This window comes from Thunnus maccoyii, chromosome 5, assembly GCF_910596095.1.
Source record: "Thunnus maccoyii chromosome 5, fThuMac1.1, whole genome shotgun sequence".
NCBI lineage: Eukaryota > Metazoa > Chordata > Actinopteri > Scombriformes > Scombridae > Thunnus > Thunnus maccoyii.
In genome coordinates this window covers 10,969,977-10,985,595 of record NC_056537.1, presented here as the reverse complement: position 1 = coordinate 10,985,595, position 15,619 = coordinate 10,969,977, and the positions used below count along the sequence as shown (strand labels likewise).

The 15,619-nt window shown below is 38.9% G+C and overlaps 1 protein-coding gene across 1 annotated transcript in view; it reads right to left on the bottom strand.

The window, feature by feature from the left end:
• Positions 1-1,341: 1,341 nt before the first annotated feature.
• pparab (peroxisome proliferator-activated receptor alpha b) overlaps positions 1,342-15,619 on the bottom strand; it is a 33,266-nt gene continuing 18,988 nt past the window's right edge. The window contains exons 4-7 of the mRNA XM_042411797.1: positions 14,803-14,941; positions 9,476-9,675; positions 5,726-6,179; positions 1,342-5,491 (exon numbers count right to left, since the gene is read on the bottom strand). Of these exons, the coding sequence (XP_042267731.1) occupies positions 5,247-5,491; positions 5,726-6,179; positions 9,476-9,675; positions 14,803-14,941 (1,038 nt within the window). The 3' untranslated portion in view covers positions 1,342-5,246. The remainder of the gene's footprint in view (positions 5,492-5,725; positions 6,180-9,475; positions 9,676-14,802; positions 14,942-15,619) is intronic.

The following is a 15,619-nucleotide window of genomic DNA, read 5'->3' as shown; positions in this document are numbered from 1 at the left end:
TCAAGATTAGGTAATAAAACAGCATTTGTTTGCTTTGCCTGGGGATGCACCACTAAAGCACTATACCAACTGACAAGATGAGGGCCTTAATGCTGGTCCTGCTAAATTAAAATCTGCTTTTAAGACCTTCATTATTGCAGTTTTATGCTTATAAGGCCAGCTAATATACCAGCACAGAAAAACTGCACATTTTGCACAGACAGTGTGAGGAAGTTGGATTTAATAGGGACTGAGCAGCTCACTGCCCCAAAACCCCCCTAATCTGGCCATGGAAGACATATTTTTCCATAAATAAAGAAAAAGACACTTGACAGTTATATTTGTGTTGTTTGATGTAGGGAAGGATGACCATAAAGACTCTGATATTGTATACACTGCTAGTCTGTTTTTAACTTTTGGAAAGTACCATATTTACAGGGAATTTTTCAAACCGAACTCCTAACCATTTGTTTAGTGCCACTTTCAGAATCCTTCTAGATACCCTAAAATTAATTAAAATAAGATATAGAAAAAATAAAATGATTATTTAAAAAATATGTTTATTTTATCAATTTTTGCATGTTTAAATGTCTTCATTGGATAGCTTACATACTGATTAAAAATTTATTCTTTTCAAACTGAAATAAAACAAATAAAGTATAGTAAAACAATAAGGATAAATTAATTACATTACACTAAAGTTTCAGTCCTTACAAGCCTGCATACTGTAAAGCTGCATGTTTTGTTTACTGATTAGAGGTGTCCATGCATCTTCACCAAATGTAGAAAATAATGCAGTTTGTTGTTACAGGGCTCGACATGATCTAATGCAGTTCATATGGTGGTAGTGCTACCATTGCACACATGCAAACGTTTCTATCATGCTATATCAAATCATTAATAACTATGTAAAATATCGATCAAATGGAATAATAGTGCAGAAGTGTATACAGTATATGTGTCACATTTAGATCTAAAATGCAATACACAAATTCACACACAGGTACTTACCTTAAACTGAAATATGTTCACTTCACAGTTCAGCAAAGTGTTATCATCGTATTATAATGGAAATAGCAGGTTCCACTTTGCACCAATGGGTGGCGATCTTGCGTCAGGCCCAACTGACATAATAGCCCACAGTAATAGACTAGGCATTGTATTTTAATTTGTTCTCTATGTTTCTTTATCTGTGGGGTTTTATACTAACAAATAATACATATCTTAACCATAGAAGCCTATCTTGGGTGTTAGGAATATTAATAATAATATTGAATATTAACTCATAGCACTGTCGATTTGAAATTCAAACAAACAAACAAAAAAATATTGGATTTTAAAATCATTTTATTTTAAATCCATTCAATGTCAACTTGTTTCATTGTTTAAATGACTAGATATACATTCATCAAACATTTACAGTATTGTTACCAAGCCACAGTACACAATAACATCACATCCAAAGACAGTCTCTGTTGTCTCTTTGCATGACACCATAGCCACAAAAACAAACTCCGTGAAATCCAGGAGGAAAAAAAAAAAACAAAAACAAAAAAAAAAACAAATCAAATATCTAATTCCTATTACTACTGCCCCCTGGTAACATTTTTCTGTCAGTTTTGGACAAAATAAAAATAAAATAAAAGGTCATATTAATCAATATTGTTGTTGGTGTTTGTGTGCTGTAAGGCAGAAAACTATGAACTCGTTCCAGAGAGAAAAAAGAAGACGGAGAAAAGAGACAGAGATAGAAAAGGAAGAAGAGTACCTTTCTATGTCCTGAGCTAGTTCAACAAAGGAAGACTAGGTTTCCCTGATACAAGTTAAAAAGTCCCTTGTCAATTCAACACAAAACAGACATTCCTAAGGGTAAGCAGACATCACAAATTTACATGACTTCTCCTCTTGGGCCAGGTTGTAGCATTTCAATCATTTTGTTTTCCTCTTGTTGTTCTTTTTTTTAAAGCTAGTCCTTCATTGTTACGGTCTTGTACGGTAAAATGTCAATAGCACTTTTGAGCCTCTGTCTTTTTGTCGTTTACACAGGATAGATACCCTAAATCTGTTGTGACATGATTTCCTGTCTGCGTTGCCCGATTGTGTCAGAAACAGCTAATTCTAGCTGCAGACACCAAACAGTGTATAATTCTAAAAGTGTGTGTGTGCACAAGTCAAGTCTTAATCTGAATCTCAAGTGTTTTATGGCATGGGCACACGCTAAGGCACAGATTATTTGTGGTTATAATCCCCAAGCATACCTGGGATCTCCGAGATCTCCAGGAATTTGCAAAGGGAAAAAAAACTGAGCTGCGTTGAATGAATTCTGCGTGTGGGACTGACATTCTGTGTGAAGATATATAAGTAAGAGGCAGCTTAAAGGTCAGTAATCTACTCATGGCATAAAAACATGTTTGGTGAGATAGTACAATATAGCAGCGAGTGAGGAGAGAAAAGTCAGACAAAAAAGTGTGACAAAAACAGGATTACAAAACAATATATACTGCATTTTCCTTACTGCATCTTCTTTACTGTTATAGCGGGTGATAAAATGGCAAATTATGAGTGCATTCAGTTTCTCTGTTTCACCAACAGAGATGTGATGTATCAAAAAAAATAAAACAAAACAGGTTGGTTTGTTCAACATGAGGAGGGAACTATGGAGCATTTCTGATAGTGATGATGAAATCCTGTGCATATATTACCCCATTTGTTTCTTTATGTGCAACCTGACAACAGTGTATAAAAGAGAAGATCAGTATTGTATGATCTGTAGCTGAGCTGTAGTTTTCATTGTATCCAAAAGGTCATGGAGGTCAAGTTTTAATCAACTACCGCAAAGTCGTGAGCCCGTGCAGCCCTGCAAAGTGCACATAGGCCATCAGTTTAAATCATAAGCGCTTGATTTAACACACATGAAGTTCAGTTGAAAGGAACTGAATGCATATTGCAGCCATGATGGTTGTCTATCTAAAAAATAACACAAGGAATGTCCCCAATGGGATTCAGATCTATGGATATTCAGATTACCAGTTGCCCTGTTACCCTTAAGTCTATTTACACTGCACTCTTCAGTCGTGCCATTTCAAAAAAACAATTATCAGATTTAGTCATACATATATACTTTAGTATAAAAATATGATCCAATTCAATCAAAACACAATTATGTGGCATTTAAGCAAAAAAAGAACATACAGTACATAACTACATTTACTGTACAATTTCAAACATTTAAAAGTATTTACCAAACAGAGGAATACAAAAGTTGATCATCATTAGTACCTTGTATACCTCAAGAGTTAAAAGTTGGGGCGAGCAGTCGGTGTGAGATTTCATCTATGTACAGTGCGTTCTGTCTATACAACGTGACATAATTCTAAAGACGAGGTCCATTTCAGGTGACTGAATTTCAATAAATTCATGATGATTTTAGGAGATTTTGGTAGGATAAGCAGATATTGGGGTGGGGGGGGGGGGGGGAGCATTCTCTTACAGATTCAGATATATATTTTTTCAAACTATCACACATGCACGTTTCACCATTTCCTGTACTGCAGGTCTTCTTTCAAGCATGTTCATTTACAAGGGGAAGTATCATAACAAAATCCAGGATTGGCCTTTTTACATACGTAGTTATATCAGACAAAAAAAAATCCTAGTCTTGTGGAAAATCATTGTCTTTATCCATCACCGGACACTTGTCTTATTCAGAAAAATGCCTTGTGACATTGCACTAGCTTTGTTTTTCTCACCGGAGCCCATAAACGTGGGTAGATGCCGGTATCTTTTGATTTAGCTTACAAAAAATGACCAGCCAACTGCAAGAACAACACAGACCCATTTTCACTCAAAAAGACAAGTGTATGATCTATATAGTTTGATCTATTGTTCCATAACATTTTGATTTTTCTCAAAGAAATAAGGTAGATTAATGCTTTTCATTTACCGTCATATATAAAAATGTGTACAAAAGACCCCTGAATCTGAATCAACGGCATATGTTAACAGTAATTAATGAGATCTAACTTTAAGGAGGGTTTCACTGAGTGAGAAATTAAGGAACAGATGAATGATTTATAACAAATCAGCTTTGAGTGTGCTGGTATTTAAGGTTGTAATGCGGTTTATCTTGGTGTTAGCCCTTGAAATACCACAACACATAACAGGATGGAGTGCCAAACGTCTGTGCATGTGTTTTGTGAAGAAGGCAGTGAACGGAGGTCCAGTATAAAATAGTATTGTATTACATTTCACAGGCATGTTTTGTGCTTCAGATGTGCATTGTGGTGCGTTTACACAGTGAATCTGTGCCTGTGTGTCATTTCAGTCTTGAACAACTTCAAATTTCGTAAGATTTTGCTACCTTACTGTGAAGTGTAAAAAATAATATTGCCTATGTAGTTTGTGGACATTTGTTGAAGCAACTTGAGTCATTTGTAATGATAATCAATACCAAGTCTTCATGCTATCTTGTTAGCAAGAGGAAAAATATGACACACAACGATAATTCCCAGAATTAACGATCAATATAAACAAAGTTTAAAAGTATGGCTTGACTTACAGTACAAATAAATGATTATGTTCAAGAGCTTAGTGACACCACAGTTGTGTCTCTGGGTATAGAAAGGTGAAGAAACATGCTAGAGGGCTGGTGCATAGCTAACCATAACCACCCTTTGTTGATAGCCAATTTGACAGAAGCTGCCTTGCGTGAAAACGGTATCATTGCTGTCTTTATGTTGCTGCTGCCACTGAAGTCACTTGGGTGCTGAGAACTGTGAGGGAATATGGCTCTTTGCTCTTTGACATCAGTATAAAAATCTATCAAACATACTGCTGGAGTGGCGACTATCAAGTTCACTGTCTTTCCTCATTTTAGGGCTTTTTTCGGGTCAGTGTAGGAAGAACCATGGAGGTCACCTAAAAGACTTCGAATTGAAAGTAGCATTTAGTATTTTTGTCCAAGAGTTTTACCAGAGATTACATACACTGGTGTCTAGATGGAGGCTCAATCAGCTGTATATCACATCTCAAAGTCCACACAATGGAGTGGAAATCACTGCGTCAAACCAAGAGAGCCACCAGCCTTTTGCCTGGGCTTAAATAGGACCTCTTGTGCTGACAGAAGCCAAAGCTAACTCTTGCTGCATTGGGGGGTTGGGAGGTTTAAGTGGTACAACCCTAGCTTATGGAGGACTCTTCTTCTTCTCCTGTCCCTGAAAAAGGAGATGGTTCGTAGAGTGCCTCTCCTGGTTACTCCTCCACAATCCTCAGTACATGTCTCTGTATATTTCCTGCAGGAGTGGGTGCAGTGAGGTGTCTTCTGTCTTTTTGATCTCCTGCACCAGCTGCGCATGCTCTGTGACTAACTGCCGGAGGTCAGCCAGTTTCTGCAGCAGCCTGGGGAAGAGGAAAGTGTCGTCGGGGTGATTGGCCAGAAGATGGAGCTGTAGCACCTGCACAATGCTCTCCTGCATTCGCTCGATGTGCCCCACGTTCACCAGGCCTGGTCGGTCTAATCACACAGGAGACAAAAAAGTGAGAATCAGACTCCATAAACATAATCTCTTGTTAGAATAAAAGTTTTTCAATGGCACAAGAACGCCTTTACAACTTTGAAATTTCTGTGATATCAAAGCACTTGTCTTGAGATTGTGTAAAACTTCTCAAAGAGCAAATAAAAAAGACAGACTGCTTCAGATTAATAGTTTTATTAAAAGGAAAAAAGTGAATTTCCCTGCATCCTTACCTCCACAGCAGATGATAGCAGCCACAAACAGAGCCAAGTCACTGTCATCCAGCTCCAGGGCGTTAAACTTCATGGCAAACTGGAACTTTGGCTCCATCATGTCGCTGAACGGCCTCCGCAGGCTCTTGAGAAACTCCCGGGTGATGAAGCCTGAGCCGTACGCTACAAGAAGTCCGTCCTTGTTCATACAGGAGGCCAGCAGAGCAAAGAGGGCCTCATACACGCCATATTTCAAAAGAGTCACCTGATCATTGAGGTCCAGGCTCGAGAACCCGGGGACGGACTTTGCAAATTCTGTGAGCTCGGTGACCGTTTCCACCGAAGTGCATTGGCAGCAGTGGAAAATCCGTACTTCTGCCTCCCTGTCCTTCAGCACTCCCGCGGAGCCGACCATCTTGGCCACCAGCGTCTGCTCTGCCAGCTGTAGAGTGTCCATGTCATGGATGACGAAAGGCTGCGAACAGTGGAGAAAGACACACTCTCATGAACTATATGCGTAAAGCCTGTTTAAAAATGGATTCCCAGTTGAAATGCACAGGCAGTAGTTTGTACTGTGATTTTGGGATACATAAATAAACCTGACCAGACTCGACTAGGCTACATGGATATGGAAAAAGCTGAATCAGCAAACCTCCCTACATGAAAAACTGTAGTGACAGTTGTGTTTACAGATAATCATTATGGAAAGAAAAGCCTCCAGCCCTTATTGACACTTGAATATTTACACGATGACAAAATTACTCTCCTTGACCCTGCAGCTATGTAATTATGGATGTCATTCTTAGCACTTGGGTTTGAAGTGCAAATAGTGTTTCTAGAAATATAAGCAAACAGGGCTTAACTAGGGAAAACTCAAAATGTCAAAAATAATTTATTTTTTGATTCATTTGAAACTATAACCCAGTGTACAAAAACACTTTTGTAATTAAAAAAAAAAGAGGGAAAACCGAAATAGTAGGTCATTTTAGCTGTGTCACCATTCCCACAGTGGACACGTTACAACATCTGATGGGCAGCTACACCTGCTGCTGCACATCAGACCAGAGCTCTGACTCATGAATGCCGTGCTAAACGTGGGCTAGAGTAGCAAGGGAAGGTATGGGGAACATGATGCTGAGGTGTTTAATTTTGCAGTACTTCAAAGCCAACACAACACTTGATCATCAGATAACTAGCAGATAATTTACTATAAGTAGGTGAGTTCATGATCTATCTCGGTTTCAGGATGCCTTGACACAATGTTGCATCAAAACTGCTTACACAGGCCTTACGCGCATGGACATTGTATACAGTAAATAACATTGGTTTTTGGAAGAGATACTTTTCTTCTTTTTGGGCTCAATGCCTGAACTGCTGCTTTGTGGTCCTGTAGAGGCAAAGGAGCCTAAAAACATCATCTTATTGTTGATATTACAACGGAGGAGACCTTGGTACTTCAGTGGAAAGGGAAAGAAAGGGACCAAAGCCCACAGCCCTGGTTGACACTTAAGATTTCCATGACAGAATAATTACTCTCCTTGACTCTGCAGCTATACCCTCAGGGATCTGAAGAGGGTTTGTAGGCTGAACATTTTCTTCACAGGAAATATGAACACAGTTTCTACTAAAAGCAGAGTCATTGGTGCTACACTGATAGCACTACACTGTAACTGACTGTCTGCTGCAACACATCTGATATCATGTGTTCTGCAGAAGCTCTGCACTGTCTCCAAAAGATTACAGCATTACAGTTACAGATAGCTAAAAAAAAGCAACAATGCATATCCTTAGTGTGCTCAGATTTGTTATACTGAACCCTTCTCATATAAGTCAATAGACAGATCAGTGGGGAGAGACCTGACTTCATCTGTACAAATTCACAATTTCTTCTTATAAAACAAAAATGCCAAATATTTACTGGTTTTAGCTACTCAAATATGAGAATTTGCTGCTTTTCTCTGATTTAAATTGAATACATTTTGGACTGCTGGACAAAATTAGCAATCTGAAGACGTGAACTTTAATTAAAGCTAACTTGAGGAGTTCTCTTGAAAACATGTTTGCATTCACATGCATTGTGTGTATCCTCGAGGCCTAACAAACATGTTAAATGTACTGTATCTCCATTCTCATAAAACATTTGCAAAACTGATTTTTTTCAATGTTTAGACCATACATTGTTTACATGCGTGTTTGCTAGCTTGCAGTCGAATAGTGAGAAACTGTCTGCAGGAATGTGTGTAGCTGCTGGCATGGGTTCATGTGCATGATACGAACAAATCGGGCACCCACTTGTAAAAACATTGCTCCATAGCACTATTAATAGTCAGTCAAAGTTGGGCATACTTAACTATTTTCCAACAGTTTACAGACTAAACATTTAACCAATTACTCGACAAATAACAGGATTTCAACTTGTTCATGATATTTTTTTTCCTTTCCTCATTAAACTATCAAGTTTACACTGTAGACCTGTGCAGCAGCAAGAGAAGAAGCTTGACATTTCTTCAGCTGCTTTGTTTTTGCACATCAAGTCAAGTCTGTACATACTGCTGGTGGTGATTCATAAACCAGTTAAGCCAAACAATAAAATTGATATTAGCTGCACAGAGATTAGAGCCAACAGTGAGACAGTTATTGCTCAGTGTTCCTCCCAGATGATTACACTGATGAGTCACACCTGACAGAAGTCTTCTGGCTCACTTACAGGTATTAACCGGTGCCAAGTGAGTTGATGATGGAGGATGTACTTTTTCTTAAGAGTCATTAAGAGTCATTTCATATTAACCGTTTCTATATCAGCTGTCCTCTTTCAACAGTATCTTCGGGATTTCAAAACATTATATCTCCCAAATCAATAGGTCTTCAAATAATGTGAGATGCAACAAAATGAGAAGGTTGTATTTTCCTCTGATGCTATACAGTCTCACTATTAAAGCAATACAACATGTCAGCATGTGCACACTGATCCCTGGCAAATGGCAAAATATGACTTTCATGGGAAGTTTCCTGCTGTATAAAAGTACAGTGACACCATGAATGAACTCTAAAATCAAAAGGTGGATCAAACAACGTGTGCATTTTCAACTGACTGCTTTCCAACGGCTGCAGACCACAGAGATTAACTCTGGACTCTAAATGGACGCTTATCCATTTGGAAGCTTTGATCTCTTGAATCAGTGGGGAGAGAGTCTGTGTTTGAACATGGGATGCGCACTTTGTCTGACCTGTTCCTCTTGACCTTTTTCACACCTACACACATCCATCCAGGGTATTCACAACAATTCTGGGCAGCAGTCCCTGACCCCTTCCTTGTCAACCCCTCTTTTCAAATGAGAAAAGAACGCTGAAGAAACAAGGGTGCGGGATGTTTTTGGGGACGGGTGATGAAAATAGCGTAGGAATGGAGTGAAACAGACTGTGGAGGGAGAAGTGATGGGCTCATACACTGGCTCTTTATACTGTTTCCGTGCAAACAGACATTTCCTTGTCCAGCTTGTGTGTTGGCTTGCACTACTGATTGAGAAAGTTATTTCTGTCATTGGCTGGCTGCACATAATCTCTGAGGTACTGGTTGCCAGGTCATATTGAGACATAAATTTGATTGCAAATTTTGAATGGACTAAGGACAAGATTAAAATCACTCAGATGGGGAAGAAATAAATTAAAAGTTGCAACATAACTTGACCCGTGAGGAAAGAGCCATGAACACACAATCAACACATACGCAACACCTTTCACTCACCAACCCACTACTCTTAATCAACGTACAGGGGTGCTGGTCTTCCCGGTAAGAATGGTTCGAGCCTTAGCCTTGTTCATGTTGAAGTTCTTGAGGTAGGCCTCATAAATCTGCCTGGCCAGCGTCTTCTGGTCAGCTATCTGGGGGTCTTCCACCTCCCTGTCCCCCGTCACCATCTCCGCCTTCAGCTTCAGCTTCTCCGACTGGGGCATCCGACCAAAACGGATGGCTGCAGACAGAACCACAGACAAAAAGTCAGATTAAGATAACACAATTTGTGCCAGTGTAAATCTGTCAAATCACAGATGAAACTTACAGTACACAAGATATTATAGTGAAAGCAATAAATCCAGTGTCTGTATTAGATTTAATATTATTATTATAAACAGCGACAGCAAACACAATAGAGCACAGAGAAAGTATGAGAACAAGATGGGCACATAAAATTCTTTTTATCTAAATCAGTTTTGGAAAATGTCAAATAGCTTGAGCTCCACAAAACCATATGAATCAATTATTCAAGATGCTGACATCTGGAGGAATAATTTTCAAAATCTATACAAAGACACTCCGCTAAGTAAAATAAATTCAAAACAACATATCAGCAGAGAAATAAAACATTAAATGATTCCAAAAATATGTATCCAATTGTATCCAAACAAAGCTTGCACAGCTATTAGACAGACAGTATTAGGAATTAAATGTTCAAAAACAACTCCACTAAATCCAGGCTTTATAATAATCGAGTCCTTCTGTCTTTTATAAAAAAAAGACTTCAGAAGAAACTAGATCTGCAAAAAGCATAGTGCCAGAACTGGACAGTCACTATAAATCTAAGCCAAATAGTCTTCCAAAAGAGATGCAGTTTCCAAAAAAAGAGGCCAAGAGGTCACGAAAACATAGACGAGTTTACCATAGAAGGTACTTTCAAAGACAAAAGCATCACCTACGTCTGCACTAGTTTTACAGATGCAAGCAGTTTCACCCTGGCTATGAAAATAAGCTCAAAGAGTCCTCTGTGCATTAAAGAAACACTCGAAATCCAAATTTAGATCAAATCTGGGTTAAAATATTTCACTGTGAGTCACGAAAAATGTATATTGGTGAAGTATTCTGGTCCCTGAAAGAATAATTTCATCAGATTCAGCTGGAACTATTGGGAAACCTGATAAATGACACTTAGTCCGAAGTATTGGGTCCACTCAATCATCACAGTTGGACTGGATGGGACAAGAGAAATCCTATGAGCAGAATTCACATGGAATCATCCAGCAAAATGAAACACAAAATCATGTGAGGCAAAATAAAATCGAGTAATATTTATTAATAATTAACATCCACAAACCTGCACTGAAGTTTAGGACGCACAAAAGGTGCAAACTCAACGACCATCAAACAAATGTAAAACAATCTCAGATCAAATGTCATATTCAACACATCAAAACTATGCTGGGTGAAAGAAACACAGTAGGCAAAGTACCACAATCTCAGTTACTAACCAATATTATGCTCAGTCACATCTACAAACCCTACTTCAAAGGCAGGTCATATGATTCTGATACCATGAATGTCAATTAGCAGCATTTGGAAGTGGGCACCTGGGTAAGCAACATGAAACAACTAGCAGAGTTTCAAAGACACAGGAGTCCAAACCGCAGGTGAATCAGTAAAGTCATGATAACATGCAAAGACAGACAAACTGAATCAACGAGGAACAGTGACGCAAAAACAAGAGACATACAGTTTATCTTGATGCTTTTTTTCCCCCATAAAGCACAAATGAAAGAAGAAGATTAGCATGGGCAGAAGGATAACGCTAACAGAATCAATATTTATTTAACAAAAAAGCTAAAAGAAGTTTCATTTTCATGCGTTACAGCTCGAGGAAATTATGAATGGACACGACATTCTACACACTACAGGGTGCGCTGCAAGGTGGCATCACTTGTGTGGAGTGTGCTTGAACACTATACAAGAGTTGTTTTTGTACGAGAGGATACTGGAATCTCTCAGACGGCCTGATCCCATTTGACTAATGAGATTAGAGGTGAACTGCTTTTAACCTCTCCTCACCAATTTAAATGGGCACAGGCTGGCGCAGACAAACACACACACACACACACACACACACACACACTCCTCTGAGAACCCAACATCCAACTGCACCAGCCGCCTGCATTTATGAGAGACTATTAAAGCATAAAGAGGAGATCTGATTTCCCTGTTTTCCAAAGAGCCACCCACTGTTGAAACAAATCCAGGCGTACTGAGCAGGGCTGAGCAGGGATGAGATACCGAGCTAGCAGACAGCATGAGGGCCCATTAGATTACTGCTCACAAAGTGGATGGATCATCTGAAGCTGGTAAAGCTCCACAGCAGGCGCCTGGGCAGGAGCCAAGTCTAATTAAGATGAGAGGAAGTGAGTGATGTTAAGCTAAGCATAAGTCCATTTCCTAAGAGCCAGTGTGAGGGCATGAGTCTGTGATTCGAGCAGGGAGGGGGGGGGCTCTAGGTGGGAGGGGGGGACGGACTATCATTCCGCTGAATCGTCTGTTTCAGCCGCTGATTTGTGGAAGAAGATTCAAGCCAATTAGCATCTCCTTCCCTACAGTCAGACGTATCAGTGCTCTGGATTTCCCCACACACTGCAACAACTTTCAGTTTATTGCAGTGAATCAGTGAGCATGTAATCTGAGGTTTTGTGTAATATCAAGATGTTGCATTCAGGAAACTTCCAAACACTTAACTAGTAAAAGCACTTTGCTGCTTTGGAGACAGCAAGAGAGTAGTGTGGTTGATATAAGTGCTGAAACAGTCAATCGATTAAGTTTATTGGCAGAAAACTTTTCAATTTTTCAGCCACTCTGAAGTGAGGATTTGCTGGTTTTCCCTGTTTTCTCTATTTAAATGATTGTAATGGAAAATCATCTTGATTCTAGGAAATTGTGACAGGCATTTTTCATTATTGTCTTTGACATTATATATGTTAAACAAAATGCACAGACAAGAACATAAGGAATAGAAAACATTTATTGGCATAAGCCGTGGCGATGCCTTTTTAAATTTCACTTTTGAGGACTTCAAAATTTACAGCAATGAATTTACATTTTGTTATACTGCACCAGAATCAGTTATGCATCTATGTTATGATTGCCCCTTATCAATATTCAGGATTTTATGTTATATAAATAAAACAGAGCATCCTGTTATACTTAAAATATATTAAAATTTGAACACAAATATTATAATTTTTTAAACTTAATCATTATGGGACAATTTCACATGTACACAACAAAACTTTCTAAATCTTTCCCTTTCTGATGATGTCTGAATATTTGTTAATATTTTAAAAAAAAATAAAAAAATCTAACCATAACTGAACCGTTTTGTTAAGAATCATCTGATGCAGTCAAATTCAGCTATTAAATCAAATTGCTGGTCGATACAAACAGAGGGACAAAACTCCAAAATTAGCAGTGCTGTAGTCCTGTAGTCTGATAGACCTCAAGACCTCAAAAGATTAAGTTGCACTTGCATCTCAAATCTCCTTCCTTGCCCTCTACAGTTACATTTAGGCCCATGAAACTCAATACACATATACCGTAAGAGGAAGTGCAGCTGACAGAAATACTACTACTGCTGCGCTTTTAGGCACTATGTGGGCCACACCTTAAGGAAGCATTGAAACCTCTGAAGTCAATAAACCCATTGGACTAAAAAAAAAAAGCCGGTTATCAATAAAGACGCTCAGTCCATGCTCTGTATCCACAAGTTCACTGCCACCAACGTGGAATATCTGCAAAGTGTGCAGAGTCTATATGTAAACCCACCGATTGCATTGACCTTTTTGATCCTTCTACAAGTAACACACCGACCGACCGGGAAAAACAAGCACCTGCGCACCCACACATACGTCATCTCCAAAATCTGTTTCAGAGCTTTTTTTTCCAATCAGGATATTGACCTTGTCTAAGGGTCAGCATGTCATGTTGTATGTTTACACAGTGTAAACAACAATATTCCTGTATTCCAAACAAAGATAAGTGACACTGAAGAGGATATCTGGAAAGACAATGTTGTGTTAACAGCAACAGGGTGTTAACAGCTGTTGCGTGTGCAAGTTTTTTCTCTGTGACCGTCAAGACTGAAACCCAAAGACACTTGTGATCAGACTGTACAGGCATATGCAAGTGAAAGCAAATATTCAAAAAAAATTGAGAAGTCAGAAACGATATGGGAATAAAGTTAGAATTTTGAGGAAAAGTCACACAGGTACAAAAATGCAGCCCTAGTTTTAAAAGAGAAAAGTCATATTAGAAGTAAAGAGGAAATTTGTGAGAACTTTTTGAACTTTATTCACACAATATAATGATTTAGTTTCGTCTCGCAAAATTATGACCTGTAATATCTCAACTTTTTCTCCTCTCTCTCTCTCCCTCTCTCTCTCTCTCTCTATATATATATATATATATATATATATACACACACAAACAAATAAATAAATAAAATGTTCCCCCTGACAGTTGCCCTAATAGTCTGTCATATCAAATATACTGTTGCCACAAAAAGAAACAAAAATGTCCACTGTGAAGAACCACAAGGAGTAGGAATTATTGCTGTAAACACAGTGCAGGGTTGCTTCCAGTGTCAAATTACACAGAACTGTAAGGTTTAAGTTGTGAATCTTATGTTCATGCATCACGTGACAATATTAGGCATCATGCATGATTATTTAGCATTAACAAAATTATTATAGTCATTGTCGATTGTTTTTAATTCTATTGTTAGAAAGGCTCGCTATTAGTGGCCTACATAGCTTTCTGGAGGTCACATATTCAGGAGGACTGGCCCATTTGGTGCTTGTGATTAAGCACCGGAGTTTGTAGTGACAGAACAGATTAATCAAAAGGTGGACAGACTCACTTAGTCATGTGATTTCCAGTTTTCCAGTTCACATATTTGCACCAAAAGGGTTGAATGGGTTCAAACATTGCAATGCAACATAACTCCATCACTCAAAAGGCTGCAACACACTCAGACACAGATAGAATATGTCATCTACATGCACGAGTTGTGGCTCTCCGTGGTCTTTAGCGGGACATATAGCTGCGTAATAACCCGGATTAGTCTTCAATTAGTGACTTGCCTGAACATGCAATGTAACACTCAACTGTGGTGTCAGATTGCTTATTTCTGCTACGTATGTATGTACATGCCTGTTCATTTTTTTCTCAGTATCTGCACAATTGTGGTGATGTGTTAAGTAGTGTGTGTTTATAAGTAACAAGAACCATGTGTGTGTTTGCTGCTGAGCATGAAGCACCGCTCAGACTTGCCCTGCCTCGTAGGACTCACCGTTGTGGGACATGCCCACTGACAGGCACTTCTGGAAGCGGCAGTATTGGCACTTGTTGCGGTTCTTCTTTTGGATCTTGCATCGGCGCTCACACTTGTCATACTCCAGCTTCAGACGGATTGTCCTCCGAAAAAAACCCTGAAGGAAGGAGCGGATAGACAGACAGACAGAAAGGAAAGTTCAAATCCCAAACATTGTAAAAAATGTAATCACTGCTAATGTTTTGACAGTTATTTTCATTTGTAAGGATGACAACCTAAACCAGTCAGTCAGGCAGGACGTGAGGAACAAAAAAAACACAAACTAGTAAAACATGAAAGGTATCGTGTACATAGGGTCTCCGTAATCATGCAACCAGTTTTAGCATAAAAAATAACTATTGATCAATAGAATAGAAGCTGTTAGAAAATAAGTTATGTATTCCTATATGAAGGGTGTGTGACAGTATCAGATACATTGTTTCGCCACCAGTTTCTCCCCGCTTACACAACCTTGACAAAAAGAAACATTTAACTTTGGCGAACAACAGTTGGACCGAGCGGTGTGTTTGCAGTTGGCTGGAGGGCGGAAAATAGCTTGGGGAGTTGCTTAATAACACATTTAGCCATACTTAATAGCAAATTGCAATTGTTTTCCAAAACTGTCACCAAGTGTGCCAAAACACATACAGACACCCCGACCCACACCAATTATGAAAGACTCACAAATGTTCATATGATACGAGCTTACACAGGATTACATGGACGACCATGTGAGCATAAGTTAAGTAACTCTCACCCACTAACCCCCAACCTCACGTGCGCACGCACACACACA